The sequence below is a fragment of the Lutjanus erythropterus genome, chromosome 15 (genome assembly GCF_056507025.1).
Source record: "Lutjanus erythropterus isolate fLutEry1 chromosome 15, fLutEry1.hap2, whole genome shotgun sequence".
NCBI lineage: Eukaryota > Metazoa > Chordata > Actinopteri > Lutjaniformes > Lutjanidae > Lutjanus > Lutjanus erythropterus.
Genome location: NC_139331.1, coordinates 15,924,458 through 15,940,581, shown reverse-complemented (window position 1 = coordinate 15,940,581; position 16,124 = coordinate 15,924,458). Strand labels below are relative to the sequence as shown.

At 39.7% G+C, this 16,124-nt stretch overlaps 2 protein-coding genes across 2 annotated transcripts; one reads left to right on the top strand and one right to left on the bottom strand.

Annotated features, from left to right (window-relative positions):
- Positions 1-4,422: 4,422 nt before the first annotated feature.
- rhov (ras homolog family member V) lies at positions 4,423-6,838 on the bottom strand. The gene is made up of 3 exons (XM_084737160.1): positions 6,474-6,838; positions 5,808-5,866; positions 4,423-5,325 (listed from the first exon to the last, which is right to left on the bottom strand). The coding sequence occupies exons 1-3, from the start codon at positions 6,676-6,678 to the stop codon at positions 4,879-4,881; spliced, it is 711 nt and encodes a 236-aa protein (XP_084593286.1). The 5' UTR covers positions 6,679-6,838; the 3' UTR covers positions 4,423-4,878.
- A 1,042-nt stretch (positions 6,839-7,880) lies between these two features.
- vps18 (VPS18 core subunit of CORVET and HOPS complexes) lies at positions 7,881-15,383 on the top strand. Its single transcript, XM_084738166.1, has 9 exons — positions 7,881-8,308; positions 8,461-8,602; positions 8,816-8,907; positions 9,991-10,244; positions 10,497-10,850; positions 11,672-12,934; positions 13,499-13,708; positions 14,109-14,345; positions 14,499-15,383. Exons 1-9 carry the CDS (start codon positions 8,206-8,208, stop codon positions 14,793-14,795), a joined length of 2,952 nt encoding a protein of 983 aa, XP_084594292.1. The 5' UTR covers positions 7,881-8,205; the 3' UTR covers positions 14,796-15,383.
- The last annotated feature ends 741 nt before the right edge of the window (positions 15,384-16,124 follow it).

Below are 16,124 nucleotides of genomic sequence, written 5' to 3'. Positions count from 1 at the left end.
GTTGTGGTAATATTACACTCATTCAAGTACATCCACTCAAGTTGACATCCATAATAACATTTCAGAAAATGTGGTCTGAGAGAAAACTAGACTTCTGCACCTTTTCTTGGTTGGCTGTGTTTTCATTGGTGGGGATGAGACTCAACAATCAGTTGTCTTTCTTAAGAATTGCTTATTGCACTTTTAAACCTGTATTGGCTGTTTATTTTGCCAACACAACACTGATGCATAATTACCTCATAAAGTTGTATGGTAATGTGGTGAATGTGTTGGCAAACATTCATTTGAAGTCATGTTTCTTGCAAACCGATGATTGTAAGTCCAATATTCATTCATTTTTAGCTTTTTAGCATATTTGTCTTGTGGCTGCTAGATATGCGATGCTCAGCTGACTGTTGCTTCTGAAAACAATGCTGATAAAAGCAGTAAGAGTGAACCAGGGTGAAAAAAAAAAAACATAACTTGAAAGATACTACAACTCTCCATGGCGCTGAAAGGAGCTGTGGCGTTGGGTTAATAATTCCTTTTGTTTTCACTACTACACATTGTACTGTACATAGTCATTGGATCCACGGTTGATATAAAAATATTGATTAGAACAGCTTGTATACTCGTGATATTCCCCTTGATTTCCAGACGGTCATGGTTAGCACCAACTGGCCCATGAGTCAAAGTTCACCGTGAGTCCACGTGTGTCAGCGGTGTCATGACTGAACACCAGCTCCTCTCTGTGACCTCTCTCCGTACGACGTCGTTGGGCCGCGATGAAGGATGTCCTGCTTTAACCCGTTGATAACAGCCGTTCAAACAGAACCCTGACATAAGACTACGTGATGGACGGCGCACTGACTAATGACAAACAGACTGCTGATGTATTGGGCTGAGTGTGTGTTTATTATCCTCTCTGACTCATCCACCCTGTTTTGAACAATGCTCTGCAGAGCTGTCAGCTCCACAAGTGTTTTATGACCCCGCTGTGTCTTTATGTCGTGTTCACTTCAGTTTGCTGCGAGAAACCTCTGTCCATGTATTTTTCATGGTCACACCTTTCAGACAAATGTCAACGATGATGTGCACAATCCATTGTTGTGATAAGCCACACACAGCTACTGTTTATTCTCAATCAGTGAATTTGACTCAATCACACTCACTCTCCCGTGGCTCCAGCCCTTTTTAAAAAGGCACTAATCAGACGCAGCAATCAGTCACAGCATGGCACTGCCAAACCTCATCAGCAGTCATGTGGATTGCATTAGAATTGGTCGACCAGGAGCACGGCTGGAGGCCAGAGGTTACTTATCATATCTATGGACACAGAGATGGTTCAGGAAAAGTACCTGGGGTGGAGAGTCGGATTAGTGGGACTCCCTGCAGAGAACAGTGCTCTCTGCTTTTCACTGCTTTTGGTGACTATTTTAAATCCCTTCCCTGAAAGTAAAATAGTTGCTACTATCAGACTTGGTTGTGAATTGCAGTAACAACAAGAGGTGGGAAGCAAATAAGTACAAAGTAGAGTTTTCAGGTATCTATACTTGAGTATTTGTTTTTCTTACTTTTTTCTTTTACTTTTCATTTTAAAACAAATATCATTACGCTTTACTCCTACTTAGAATAAACATTTCAATTTAAATGACTAGGACAAGAAAACAGAAAGACATTTCCTTAGTGTATCCATCAGTGCATATCATGCACAGCAAAAGTAACAAGACAAAAAACAATGTAAAAGAGGTAAAAAATCCAGGTAAATTAGTTTACTTTAGTGTGTCAGAAATAATCATTTAAGAATACAAATGTTATTCTAAGTATACTTGTACTCTTTTGCTTAATTTAGAGTATATATAAATTATGTTTTTAAAACGCGTATTTCAAAATAGATGTCATTAAGTTCAGTTTAAATGTTAAATGTTGCAAATGGTATCTTAGTTTACTTACTAGAAGTGTACTTTTGTAAGTGTTTAGTAAGTGTAAATATATTGGAAATTGTACATTAGTTTGCTTTTTAAAAGTATGTGAAATTACAAATATTTATAGTGATAAGTTAGTTTACTTTTGAAAGGTGAAATTATTTCCAAGTCCTTTGTGATAAATTATTAGTATGATTTATTTATATTTATATATTTATTTATATAGTGTACTTTAATTTCACCTCATTAAAAGTGTATTTAAGTATTCTTACAAAAAGTGCACTTTAATATAAGTTTACTTAAAACTATACTTAAGTGTACTTTGAAAAACTTGTACAAACAAGGTAAACCTTCATTTCATTAATCAAGCACGTTAGTACATAACCAGCCATATACTTAAAGTGTTAAAGTATACTTGAAGTTGTTCCACAAAATACACTTCAAAATGTGCTTTTCTACAATTTAACTACAACCAAAATATACAAATTACAAATCTACTAATCAGCTACAACCTTGTTCAAGTATGCTAAAATTTGATATACTTTGCGTATTTATTTTTCACCCCAGGTAGACTCGACCACAAAGAAAAGGTGAGGCTTTGCAGTGGAAATGTTCTTCAATGAGCAACTTTTTTCTTTTATACTTACAGTATAAAAATACATTTCAAGGCCTGTACTTTTTAACTTTTACTTAAGTAAAGAAGTTGAAGCAGTACTTGTACTGCTCGGACTTGTGCAGTCCTTCTTTACAAGTATCTGTACTTCTACTTCAGCAAAGAACGTGTGTGCTTTTGCCACTAGTGAACTGCAAGCTGTTCTTAAAATATACATAACACAGACAATATAATTTGCACTTCATTTATTTGCATCACATCACTCCAACATGTAAAAAACACACATAGGTGACAGAAGGAGGTGGTAACTTGAGATAAGTGACCGTAATAGAAAATGTTTGTGGAGCATGTTAATGCATTAAATCCATGTTTTACCTTTCAAATACATAAACATGACAAATGACCTGTTTTAACAAACAGAATAAATTATACATTAAGATGACTTCCACAAGAAGTATAATAAAGCCCTGTCTCTGCTCACTTATATACATTTGTATATATCCAGAGTGCAAAATATGACTTTCTTATGCACATACTGTACATCACAGACACAAGGCTTTTATAAAAGTGTATTACTTTACGCTTACATTCAAGCAGAGGCAGTTTAGCATCCTCTACCTTTGTACATACAAGGAGTGTATTGAGCATATAAACAAAGAAGAGCGAATAAAAAAGCCAGGCCGATGGAGGGAGGATCCACAGGGTGGAAGTCAAGACTCCTGCAGTGCTTGCTTTCACAGATGCAGATTGATGGAACAAAAAGCCAAAGGTTCCCGCTGCTTACCGTTCCCATGCAACCTTTCACCTCAAGACGAGGGGACTTTTTCAAACAAGTTCCTGTGCCAGTCTGAGAGTTAAGAACTACACGTGTTTCTGATTTGTCGCAAACAAATCATCCTGCTGTGTTGATGTTGAGTTCAGATCAATGTAAACGTGAGAGGTGATAAGACTGTCAGAGCAGAGAGCATCAGGCCAAACCAGCCAGGGGAGCTTTCATTCACACACAGGTAAGAATGTGGCACCTCGCGCTGCAACCTGAACTTGCAGCTGCTGCATATAAATAAGCTGCTGCGGCCAGACAGCCAGAGCACAACAGAAAAGCAGCTAACGCCCATCTGCTCCAACACAGCCCCGACACTTTCTGTTTCTCTCTTGCCTACATTAAAGGCTGCAGCTGGTGGCAAAGCACACCATGCAAATTCACAACATTTACATGATGGCCAGATCATGTTAACTCAATACGTTCCTTTAAAGTCTCAATTCACTGCTACTTTTTTCTTGAGTGGCTCACAGTGTTGCAAACACATGAAAGCACAGGCACGCTTTGATTTTAAAGGAGAAATATGTAATATGTTAACTGTACTAAATCATAAAATGACCATGATATGCCGTCAGAGATGAAGGGAACATGCTAATTTCAAATACTGGCTTCTCAAACAACAACGCTGCAGTCAGTGTGTTCTCCTTTGTCATTGCCATTCCTGTTTTTGTTTGTCCATTTTATGTTTACTGGAGTTAAAATTAAAGCCGAATTGTTTTGCCAAATAAGTAACTGTCCGTGTATGAGTCGTAAGAAATCATTAATAATCTTTTAAAAGGTGCAGATGTTTGTAACGGTTTAATTAAGCAACATATTAATGTAGTCTGGCAGGCAGTAAGACAGGAAGTCACAGAAACTCCAGAGTGTGAATTTTATCGCCATCGCTCGTCACTGTCAAAATAAGATGTTACACTTGTCTTGCACTCCTGTTCAGTGTCCCTGCCAGCATGTTGTCCTTTGAAATTTCCATTCTGGTGCTGAACATTTGTTTTAGTTTGCCCCTTTTGCATTTATTAGAGTTAAAAATTATGCAGAATTGTTCACTAAATGATTCATTGTTTATGAGTCGTAAGAAATCATTTTAGAACGAGTAGATGTTTACAACAGTTCATAAGGAGATCATAAGGAGTCTGGCAGGCAGTCACTGAACTCCTGAACTATGGCTCCAACTTGCCATTTGGATCACAGCATTCATTTTTGAATTTTTGAATGCCAGGTTTTACATATTTCTCCTTTATTAAGTGAGATGTTTTTTCTACTGCTTTGGAACAATCAAACATTTGCATTAATGTAAAGGACATTGCTGTCCTGACTTTGTCTGCTGCAGTGTGAAACCAGCTGAGAATGACCCAGAATCCTCTCTGCTGTCTCCACAGATGTGCTCATTGTGCTCATATTGTGTTCCCCTTCAACCATTTGGCAAATATTTAACAGTGAGGGATGTTGAACTGCCACAGATCGGAGCTGTGACGTCAAGCGAAAGTATAAATAAATTAAGAGATTTGTCCACAACCCACAGGGTTAACAGTCTGTTCATGAGTTCAGATGAAGCAGAAGAACTTCTTCCAGCTGCACCTGGAGAACGCTTTTGTGCGCCTGTCAGAAAACCTCCTCTTCTTGGTTTTGCGGGCTTTGTTCTTAATTGCAGCGAAGATGGCCGAGTCAAACGCCTCCTTCAAGTTCTTTTGCGTGAGTGACGAACACTCAATGTAGTCCGTAGCCCTGATCTTCTCCGCCATGCTCCGAGCCCGGGAGCTCAGGACCGGCTTGACATTAGATTTGTCCAGGTTGATGAGGACGTTTACGTCCAGCAACAGGTCTGACTGAGTCCCAACGAGGACGATGGGCGAGGATGGGTTGTAAGCCCGGATCTCGGGAACCCACTTCTTGGTGATGTTGTGAAACGAGGTGGGGTTGACCATACTGAAGCACAGGAGAAAGACGTCCGTGTGGGCATAGGACAGAGCCCTGAATTCATCAAACTCCTCCTGAATGAGACATGAAGACAGAAAGTTAGTGTCAGTCAGACTGTGCACAGACATGAAGCAGGAATGAGTGAAAGAGACTGAGTCACTAAAGGTCATCCATTAACATTCAGAATGAAATCTTGTTACTGAGTCACATATTGGATGAGGCAACTGGTTTCTGCCTTCATAGTTTATCTCTCATGACATTACGAAATCAGTACATTATATTAGAGATGCAACAATTAATCAATTAATTGTCAATTATTAAATTAATTGCTATTCTGATCAATTAAACTGTTTGAGACAGATTAATCAACAATGAAAATAATCATTAGTAGCGGCCCTACATTACATAACAGATAAATTCATAATCAGAGACAATGAACTCAGGATCATAAAAACAGATAAACACTTGGGACTATAAATTCAGGACTAAGAAAACAGTCCATGGTATTTGTCTACATACTTTCTTGTTGTGAAAACAAACAAACTAATAGTTTTACCTGTCCAGCAGTGTCTACAAGCTGAACTCTGACCGGAGATCCTTCTACTTGGACCTGACCTGTTGGAAATCAATAACATTAATCAGTCACTTCACTTTATTTTACACATATTTCAAAGAAAGAAGCAGTTTCAAACATTAAAATCACACACATCAAGAGCATAAGACACATGCACACATTAAAGCACAGGCTACATATATAAAAGTTTAAAGCTAAGCCCATCAAATGACACTAAAATCTCCTCAGAGCAGCATATTCTGACTTGTATAACTATAAATTTTATGGTGTATTACCTTCTAAGCTTTGGCACATTATTGCCTATAAGCCTCTAATTCAGTGTTAACCTTCATACTGAATCAAAGCAAACACAAAGCCTCCATGCAAATTTATGCCATTTTTACAAGAAAAGTAGTTGGCAACTATTTTGATTACTGATTAACTGTTTCAGTCATTTTTTTTAAGCAAATATGTCAAACTTGCTGTTTTCAGCTTCTTCAATGCGAAGATTTTCTGCTTTTCTTTCTCATTTTATGACACTTTATAGACAACGATTAGACAATTAATAATGAAAATAATAAGCAGATTAATTGATACCGAAAAAAAAGTTAATTGACTAATGACCACTGCTGATACTGTAAAGAAAGTAGTGAATAAAAGTTGACTGACCGGAGAAGACATCAAATCCAGTCTGTTGGTACTCTGTCGGGTATCCATTGGAGGTGTAGCTGACGATCATGCTGGTCTTGCCGACGGCTCCGTCGCCGACCAGCATGCAGCTGATGACCCCGGGGTCCAGCTCGTCCTCCCGGGTCAGCCCGCAGGCGGAGGGGACGCGGGACTCGTGGTAAAAGTAATCCATGTGAGGTGGCATGTCGAGCCGCGCATTAACCGTGTTGCAAATACAGACTCCTTTCCTTCGGTGGTCGTAGTGAGACTGTAGGTACCGAGAGTGAACTAAGGAGTGTCTCTGTGTGTGTCACATACCGTCAGGCTGTCTGTCCTGCTCTGACTGACGGGAGACATGTGCGGGGCGAGACGCTTTTAGGGTGAGTTAGTGCCCAGACAGGTTGTGATTTGCATAGACACTCCCACCTAGAAGAGACAGAAACAAACCACTTTCAATACTCAAGTCCACTCCAAATGTCTGAAATGTCATTATGTTCTAACCTTTTAATTTAATCCTATTTATTCATTTATATACTCATGAAGGATTAGAGTCACCTTTATTGCCAAGTAGGTTTTACGTTGCGCTTTACAATTTCCCTTGGTATTTTGATGCATAACAAACGTATAGAAAATAACAAAATAATATATATATATTTTAAAAAAACAAGTCCTGCAAAAGTCAAGAAACATGAGTATATGGCTTAACTTTAAAATATAAAAAATGACAACAGAAATACAAAACATGTACTTTATATCTTACAGCTGTGTTTAAATGCAAGGGGTGTGCAGTTTTGCTTGGGAATGTGCAAAATACTGAAGAAAATGCACGTTTAAAGAAAACTGCACGGGGATAATAATCCAATGCGTATTTCTTTATAAGTATTTATTAATTTTAGTTTGATTTTCTTGTATGGTACTTTATTTTATTCTTTTTTTTTTTTTCAAACAAGTGTAAGTTATGTCATGGTTATACATGAAACCTGCTGCCATGTTGCTTATGAGGTAATGTTTAATAAAGAATAAAAAATATATAGTTTGGGAAAATAAAGACTAAAGCAGTTTGGAAGGCATTTACATTGGTCGATTACAAGCTGTTTTTCTCCCCTCCATTCAGGAAGAAGATAGAGGACAATCAAAAAGCAGAATAACAAGACCTAAAAACAACTTTCACCCCCAAAAGCTATAACCTCTGTTCCACTTCCCTCCACTACTAGAGACAGACAGAAACAACTTTATAATGCACTAAAACAAAGAATGGGGGAAGCACAGGCACATCAGAGTTTATGTATGTACAATAATTTCCTATGCTGCTTAATTCTACTCCGAAACAAACCAGTCACACGAAGTTTGGACGAACTGCGCCCCCAGTGTCAAATAGAAGAACTACATCAAATGTGGTCACATGATTCCGTGTGTCACCTGATTCTCAGGAGCCACCCTGTGGTGTGTAGTCGGAAGCTAAGCTAGCTGTTATGATGCATGAATGATTGAAATTTCATATATTCCTGTTTGAACTACTGCGTGAAATATTTTATTTTACACATTGCTTCTTAAATCAGATGCACGCGTAGAGAGGACTTACGGTTTCGTGCCCTTAACGGGTGGAAGTTGTGATAGCTAGGTAGCTAGTTAGCTAGCTTTTTAGCCATGTCGTCTTAAGATTGTTTCTTCGTCAGTCTGTTTATGTGGAGAGACGCTGATTTACAGGGTGTGAAACAAGGTACATTCAACCATGGCTTCAATTCTTGACGAGTACGAGGACTCACAAAACACCAGGCAGACTGCGCAGCAGCATGGCCGCCTGTCAAACACCAACATTGGGATAACTCATTCAGGTAGGTCGCCCTCCTCTCTGGAGATGCTCCGTATGATTAGCTGATTTTAGTGTGCTATAACGTTGTTATTCCCTGTCTAATGAACGTTTTAGCACACACTTAAATGTTGCAGTCATTTTGTTGATTATATTTTACTTGTTCACACACATTAGGTTTTGTGAATGTGAGACTTGAAGAAGAGAAGCCGATATTCAACAAGCAAAGGATCGATTTTACTCCGCCTGAGAAGATAAACCATCTTGCAGTCTGCAACAATCAGCTGTGCATGAGTCTGGGAAAGGACACCCTGCTGAGGCAACTAATACCATCATATCAAGCACTTAAAACACAGTTAATCATCGGTGTTTGTGTGGTTTTGATTGGATTAGTTTGAGTTAATGGCTATTATTCACTGATTAGTACTCATCTGTTGTTGGCTATTGTGGTTGATTGGAGCCTGTTAAAAGAGTTGTTGATCCAGCTGATACAAGATGCTGGTACTAATGTTTGATCTTCTGTTTCATACAGGATTGACCTTGCCAAGCCAGATCAGCCCAATCAGATTGAATTAGGGAGGAAAGATGAAAGTAAAGTGAACAAACTGTTCCTGGACCCAACTGGTGAGGAAAACCATAATACATATTCATATTATCATTTGAAAACATTGCACACAGGCCATAATTAGACAACTAAATTGCATTGTTTGTTTTGGAGACTTCCTACAAGTCTTCCTTTTATCATATTATTTTCTTATTATAATCTGCAGATTTGTTTCTCGCTTTTTGAATGCATATTGGGTTTGTAGTATCACATGAGGTACAATGCATTAAAGGAACACTATGCAGTGTTTTCCTAAAAAAATGCAAAGATATGTATAGACATAATCCCTCTAAACCCTCACTTCTGATTTACTAGAAGTGTGTGGTGGTATCTAGAGATGTAATGATAATCAAATTTAGAGTCCATGATACAATATTTATTGCCATAATAGAAAAACAAAGAAAAAATATGATGTGAAAAATGTTACTGGTTAAATAATAAATGATGTATATAGCATTGTTCATATAAAAGTTGTTTTTCTTTTTAATTTGCTTAACTTGCTTCTGGTTTCCTTCTTTAATAAAATAAAATAAAGAAGCCAGCTATGACCTAAGCATGTGCAAAAAACTGGCATGCATTTTCTTTGTCAATGAATGTTTGAATCATGTACAACTGCAAACCAAAAACAATGAAACAATGCAGCAGTTATTAACCATGTGGTATCGGGGTAGATATCTTCACAGTCCAGTGCACTTTTTTGTGGTATTGCAATATTCGATACTTTGTTATATCCCTAGTGGTAGGCGTGTCTGGGTTTTAGTGTGTCTGATAATGGTCTGTAGCCCCCAGTCAACACATCATGCAGGTTTTGAGGTTGGGACTAACATAGGGAAAAACATAGTGTCCAACAGTTACATTGCTTTCTCCGTCTCTTTCCTCTGCTCTCTTTCTGTGAGAGCTGTACAGTGAGATATACATACACAAAGGCATGCTGAATATTCTACCCCCATGACTGTCTCAGAGACTAAAAGAACTACTCAAGCCCTCTCAAATCAAACACCCAATGCTGCTGCATCATTTGTAAGATCTTGGTGGCAGTGTTATGGTTTTTATGACTTACTAACAGCAGCAGTTGTATCCTCCTCCATATTTTCCCACTGCAGGCTCCCATCTGCTGATCAGCCTGAGCACCAGTGAGTGTCTGTACCTCAACAGGAACACGCAGAAGGTGCGCAGTCTGTCCCGCTGGAGAGGCCACCTCATCGAGAGCGTAGGCTGGAACAAGCTGCTGGGCAATGAGACCAACACGGGACCCATCCTAGTCGGCACGAGTCAAGGCATCATCTTTGAAGCAGAGATCTCTGCAACTGAAGGCAGCAGCCTGTTCAACACCAATCCAGATCAATACTTCAGACAGGTTAGAGCATGTGTGGTCATCTGTCATATGTACAGTGTTTAGTATGTGTTCTGAAGTTTCAGTACATATTTGGTCAAGATTGTTTAAACTGTTCTAATGAGAACAATATCTGACTTTTCCAACCTTTTGCATATATATTTGGTAGGTTTGTCTGTATTACTGCAATCAAAAACAGTTGAAAATACTGACCTACATATTTTATTTCTTCCTCTTTGTAAGCAGTTAAACAATAACACTCTCTTCCTAACACAGGTCCACTCCCTTGAGGAGGATGGGAGGCCTGCACCAGTCTGCTGCCTGGAGGTGGAGCGTGGCCTGGAGAACAAGTACTTCATCATCGCCACCACCCGCAAACGCCTGTTCCAGTTTGTGGGGAAGGTGGCTGAAGGGTCGGAGCAGCAGGGCTTCAGCTCCATCTTCAGCCAGAACCAGGACCTGCTGCCCAGTTTCCAGGAGTTCCCGGCCAACATGGGATACAGTGAGATCACGTTCTACACCTCAAAGCTCCGCACATCTCCTAAGGCGTTCGCCTGGATGATGGGTAATGGAGTTCTTTATGGTCAGCTGGACTATGTCAGGCCTGACTCCCTGCTGAGTGACGTGCAGGTAAATGTTTGTGTGTGTGAGCTTGTTCTTCTGGTAATGGCCATGAACATGAAGGTATCGTTATGAATATTTACAACTGTTGTCATTATGGCCACATTCAGACAGAATCAGACATTGCAGTGATTAATAGTAGGGTTATATGGTGGTACAATTTTTGCTTAGAACATAACTGCTGTGAAAAAAAAGGAAATAACTTTTTCTTTCTCTGATTCATCGGCTTTCCCTTAACTCATTGGGTCTTGACCACAGCCATGTGCTCTCTGTCTCAAACAAATGGACACAAACCAAAGGAAGCTTCTTGGTATCAGTATTTTGCAGCATAAACAACTAAGCTAGACTCAGACATCGAAGCTGGGTACATGAAATAAACCAAGAGAAGATGCAACTGGGAGAGTATCATAATATGCTCTATGAATTCCGCCTTAATAGCACCAGGTTTGAGAGACATTTCAGGCTGAGTGTATGCCTGATTGCTTATGTGATTGGCTACTATAATAGGTTGCGTTCCTCCATACATTTACTCTGCTTTAACTTTTCTGCTGCATGCTGCTGCATTTTGTTCAGAATACCCTGCAGCCCTCATCACCACAGCCTAAATGATCTACCTCCATTCAAAGTGAATGAGATAACTGATGTTTTCACTGCAAGGCCTGATTCTGTCTGAATTTGGCCTAAATGTTATTCAGTCAATTACCCGTATGTCATTTTTAATGCAAAGTTGTGGTTCCTAAACAATGCTTTACACATTATACATTTGCTTTTGGTTGTCTTTATGTTTCTCATATATATCTCTCTATATTTCCTCCCTCACAATCAAACAGGTATGGGAGTACACCGCTGACATAGATCTCAGTGTCAACAAGCCCATCTCCATTGTGCTGACACAGTTCCACTTCCTTATGCTGCTCCATGACCGAGTTAAGGCCATCTGCACTCTGAATGGACAGGTGGTGTATGAGGATGTGTTCCCAGATAAATTTGGCACCCTCAAGAAGATGATCAAGGACCCAGTCGGCGGGTTGGTGTGGATCTACACCGAACGGGCAGTTTTCCGATACCACGTTCAGCGCGAGTCCAGGGATGTCTGGCAGATGTACATGAGCATGAATAAATTTGATCTGGCCAAAGAGTACTGCCGCGACCGGCCAGAATGCATGGACATGGTGCTGGCCAAGGAGGCTGAGCACTGCTTCCAGAACAAACGATACCTCGAAAGTGCCAAGTGTTATGCTCTGACGCAGAACTACTTTGAAGAAATAGCGCTCAAGTTCATTGAAGCCAAACAAGAGGAAGCTCTAAAGGAGTTCTTACTGAAGAAACTAAATAATCTCAAACAGAATGAGAGAACGCAGATCACCTTGCTGGTCACCTGGCTGGCTGAGCTCTACCTGAACCGACTGGGCCAGCTGGAGAGTGACGGTAACAGCATAATCTTCAAGGAGACCCGAGAAGAGTTTCGCCAATTTCTCAGCAACTCCAAGCACAAGGAGTGCCTGTTCAACAACCGTAGCACCATCTATGACCTTCTGGCCAGTCACGGCAACGTGGATGACATGGTTTACTTCTCAGTCGTCATGCAGGACTATGAGAGAGTGATATCCCACTACTGCCAACACGACGACTACAGCGCCGCTCTGGACGTGCTCTCCAAGCACTGCGATCAAAAGCTTTTCTACAAGTTCTCCCCCGTCCTTATGCAGCACATTCCCAAAAAAGTGGTGGATGCGTGGATTCAGATGGGCAAGAGGCTGGACCCGAAGAAGCTCATCCCAGCGCTGATGAACTACAGTCAGATGGGCAGCACCCAGCAGATCAGTGAGACCATCCGCTACATGGAGTTCTGTGTGTACGAGCTGACCGTGACGGAGGAGGCCATCCATAACTACCTGCTGTCGCTCTACGCCAAGTACAGGCCTGACTCTCTGCTGTGGTATCTGGAGCAGGCGGGTACGCATGCCTCAGAGATCCACTATGATCTGAAGTACGCCCTCAGGCTGTGTGCAGAACATGGCTACCTCCGGGCCTGTGTCCTGGTTTATAGGATTATGGAGCTGTATGAGGAGGCAGTGGATCTGGCTTTACAAGTAAGTGATGTACGTTTTTGGGGTCAGAGTGGCATGTGTTCAAATATTATACAGAATTCCATTATTCAATGCACATTTCAATCTAATATACATGGTTATCTTAGCCAGTAACATGTTATTTTTGATGGAATTGGTAGTAATTGTTCAAATAAAAAAATACATTGACTCATGGTGTAGATTTCAGAGAGTGGGATACAGTATGCAAGAAGCGACATTATGCAATCGCATTAATCTATACGTTATATATTAAATGATAGCCAGTGAGTGTTTCAGATAAGATTTGCTGTCATTTAGGGCGGGAAAAACATGGTAACATTTAAAGAAGATGATGGTGACTGAGGGAATTTACAGCAGGATGCTAACATCGTTTCTCAGTCTGCAAATATTTTTTGTTTATAGGTCTCTTGAGCACAGGCATCGGCCACTGCTGATTACCTCAAAATGCCAGATAATGGGCCTATCACTACAAAAAATATTCATCTGCGTTTTTATAATCGTCAAGCATTTTAAACATTTGATGAAATTCGACATTCCTCTAATTTGCATCGTGTTCATCATCCATAGGTAGATGTAGACTTGGCCAAGTCGTGTGCAGACTTGCCTGACGATGACGAGGAGCTGAGGAAGAAGCTTTGGCTGAAGATTGCCCGGCATGTGGTGCAGGAAGAGAAAGATGTGAAGAAAGCCATGAACTGTCTGTCCAGCTGCAACCTGCTCAAGATCGAAGACATCCTGCCCTTCTTCCCAGACTTTGTCACCATTGACCATTTTAAGGTCTGTAACAAAAATAAACATGTGCTTCTATTTAATGTTGAGGTGAAACTAAGTGTTATTTACAATCCTTTATTGATACCACATATTAAATATCCTTTCACTAATTATGAAAAGAAGAATGTAAAGCCAATTAGATAAGATATTCCTTTATAAATCCCACAACAGGAAAATTTGCAGTATTACAGAAGCAAAGTGGATAGAAAAGTAGACAAAAGCATCAGTAAAAAAACAATAAATAATAAATATACAAGCAATATAAACAGGAGGAAATGTAAACAATAGGAACAATATACACAATAGAAACATAAACAACAGCACAACAGTTGGGTTACATTTATATAAACACCATGTATTGCTTCAAAGTAATGTAATGTATTCTGTCTTCATTCTGGTTTCCCAGGAGGCCATCTGCAGCTCCCTGGAGGAGTACAACCAGCACATCGAGGAGCTGAAGCAGGAAATGGAGGAGGCCACAGAAAGCGCTAAACGCATCAGAGAAGACATCCAGGAGATGAGGAACAAATATGGAGTAGTGGATTCCCAAGAAAAATGTGCTGGTTGTGACTTTCCGTTGCTCAACCGGCCCTTCTACCTGTTCCTGTGTGGACACATGTTCCACTATGACTGTCTGTTCCAGGTAACTCCCCGCGGCTGCTTCGATAGTGCTTTTAATTAGTTTAGGAACTATCTTATCAAAAAGATTTGTGTTTGAAACTTGTAATGATACATGCCTAAACAACTTTTGTATAGAAATAATGTCCATGTGTCCTTTTTTTCTTCTGCCCTCTAGGAAGTGACCCCTCACCTTACGGTCTATAAGCAAAGTCGTCTGGAGGAGCTTCAGAAAAAGCTGGCTGCAACCACACAATCATCCAAGTCACGCCACCGCCCAGCGCCCAAGGACGAAGGAGACACATCCAGCCTGGGAAAGGGCAATGCGGGCACAAGCCGCGAGCAGATAAAGTCAGACATTGATGACATCATTGCGTCTGAATGCGTGTACTGCGGTGAACTGATGATCAAGTCCATCGATAAGCCTTTCATTGATCCACAGAAATTTGAGGAGGAGAAATCCAGCTGGCTATGAATGAAGCCTCCTTGTCCCTCAATGTGAAAAGACGTGAAAGCCCACCATCTGTGAACTGCAGACTCCATCCATACGACCCATTCAGTGGATACAGGCGTTCAACTTATTGCCTGTTGGTAGTGCCTACTGCTGCTGCGTCAGTTGTTCTCTATGGAATACATGTATTTTGTTAGCAGTATTTGAAGCTGATTTAAAGACCCTTGCACTTTGTTTGGGAGCATGTAGTTGACATTGTGGGTAATGATACAAGATGACACAGTGATGTAAAATATTGTCAGGGCTGTACGATGCATACAATGTGCCTGAACCTCTGATTATAATGGTAGAAAATGATTCAAAAGCTGGAATCAGATATAACTGCACTATACATCTATTAACTACATTAAAACATGCACTTGTTTTGTCTGTTGGGAACATAACCTACACTTAGACAATATCTGTGATTCCTTAGTTCAACCACTCCACTCCACAGGTCCTTTGTTCATCTGAAAGTTAATGTGGGGTAGATTAACAAATTAACAAGCTATTCCATAATTGACTGTTTTACAATTTACCTGTGGCACATTAAAGCTTGTCAGTACAAATGGACTGATTATTTTGGTTTCTTAAAAGTGTAATCAATATTTAACAAATGATTATAACTCACCTGTACCAAGATAGGTCAGCACATCGGGGCGATGAAGCAGGACATGGACAAGACCATACTTATGCAGCGTAAGAGAAGCATTACTTATGGTTTGGTTGTAAGCTGTGGTTGAACAGGAAGATTTAAGTTTAAGCAACTGTGACAACAGGCATAATTTGGACCCCTACCAGTACAATGATGAAAATTTTACTTCTATCATAAGACATGAGCACAAATAACTTAAGAGTATCTATATACAGACTGATACTATCACATTTAGACATTTGGTTGCATCAGTAGCAACATGTAATAATTTTAGTTAAATAAAATAAAGTAAAATTATCAATAACGTGAAAAAAACTGTTATATCAAAGACATCTATGTCATCAAATTGGCCTTCATTGGTATTCAGTAAGTGTGCAGTTTAAGAATAAAGTGGCATATTAAACAATGCATTTTGAGTATTTCAGATACAAGCTCTTAAAGCTTTTTGTTATAAATTACATCTTGTTTTTTCTGCGAAGTAAAATACAAATGACAAAATTCTCAAATGTTTTTAAATGCATATTAAATACATCTAATTTGAATACTGCCCATTTAAGGCATTATAGCTAGAAATTAAATACATATGCCAATAATTTATACAAAATAAAAATGAGCACATATCTGCTGTTAACATCAAATAATAATTTTATAATTGTCAC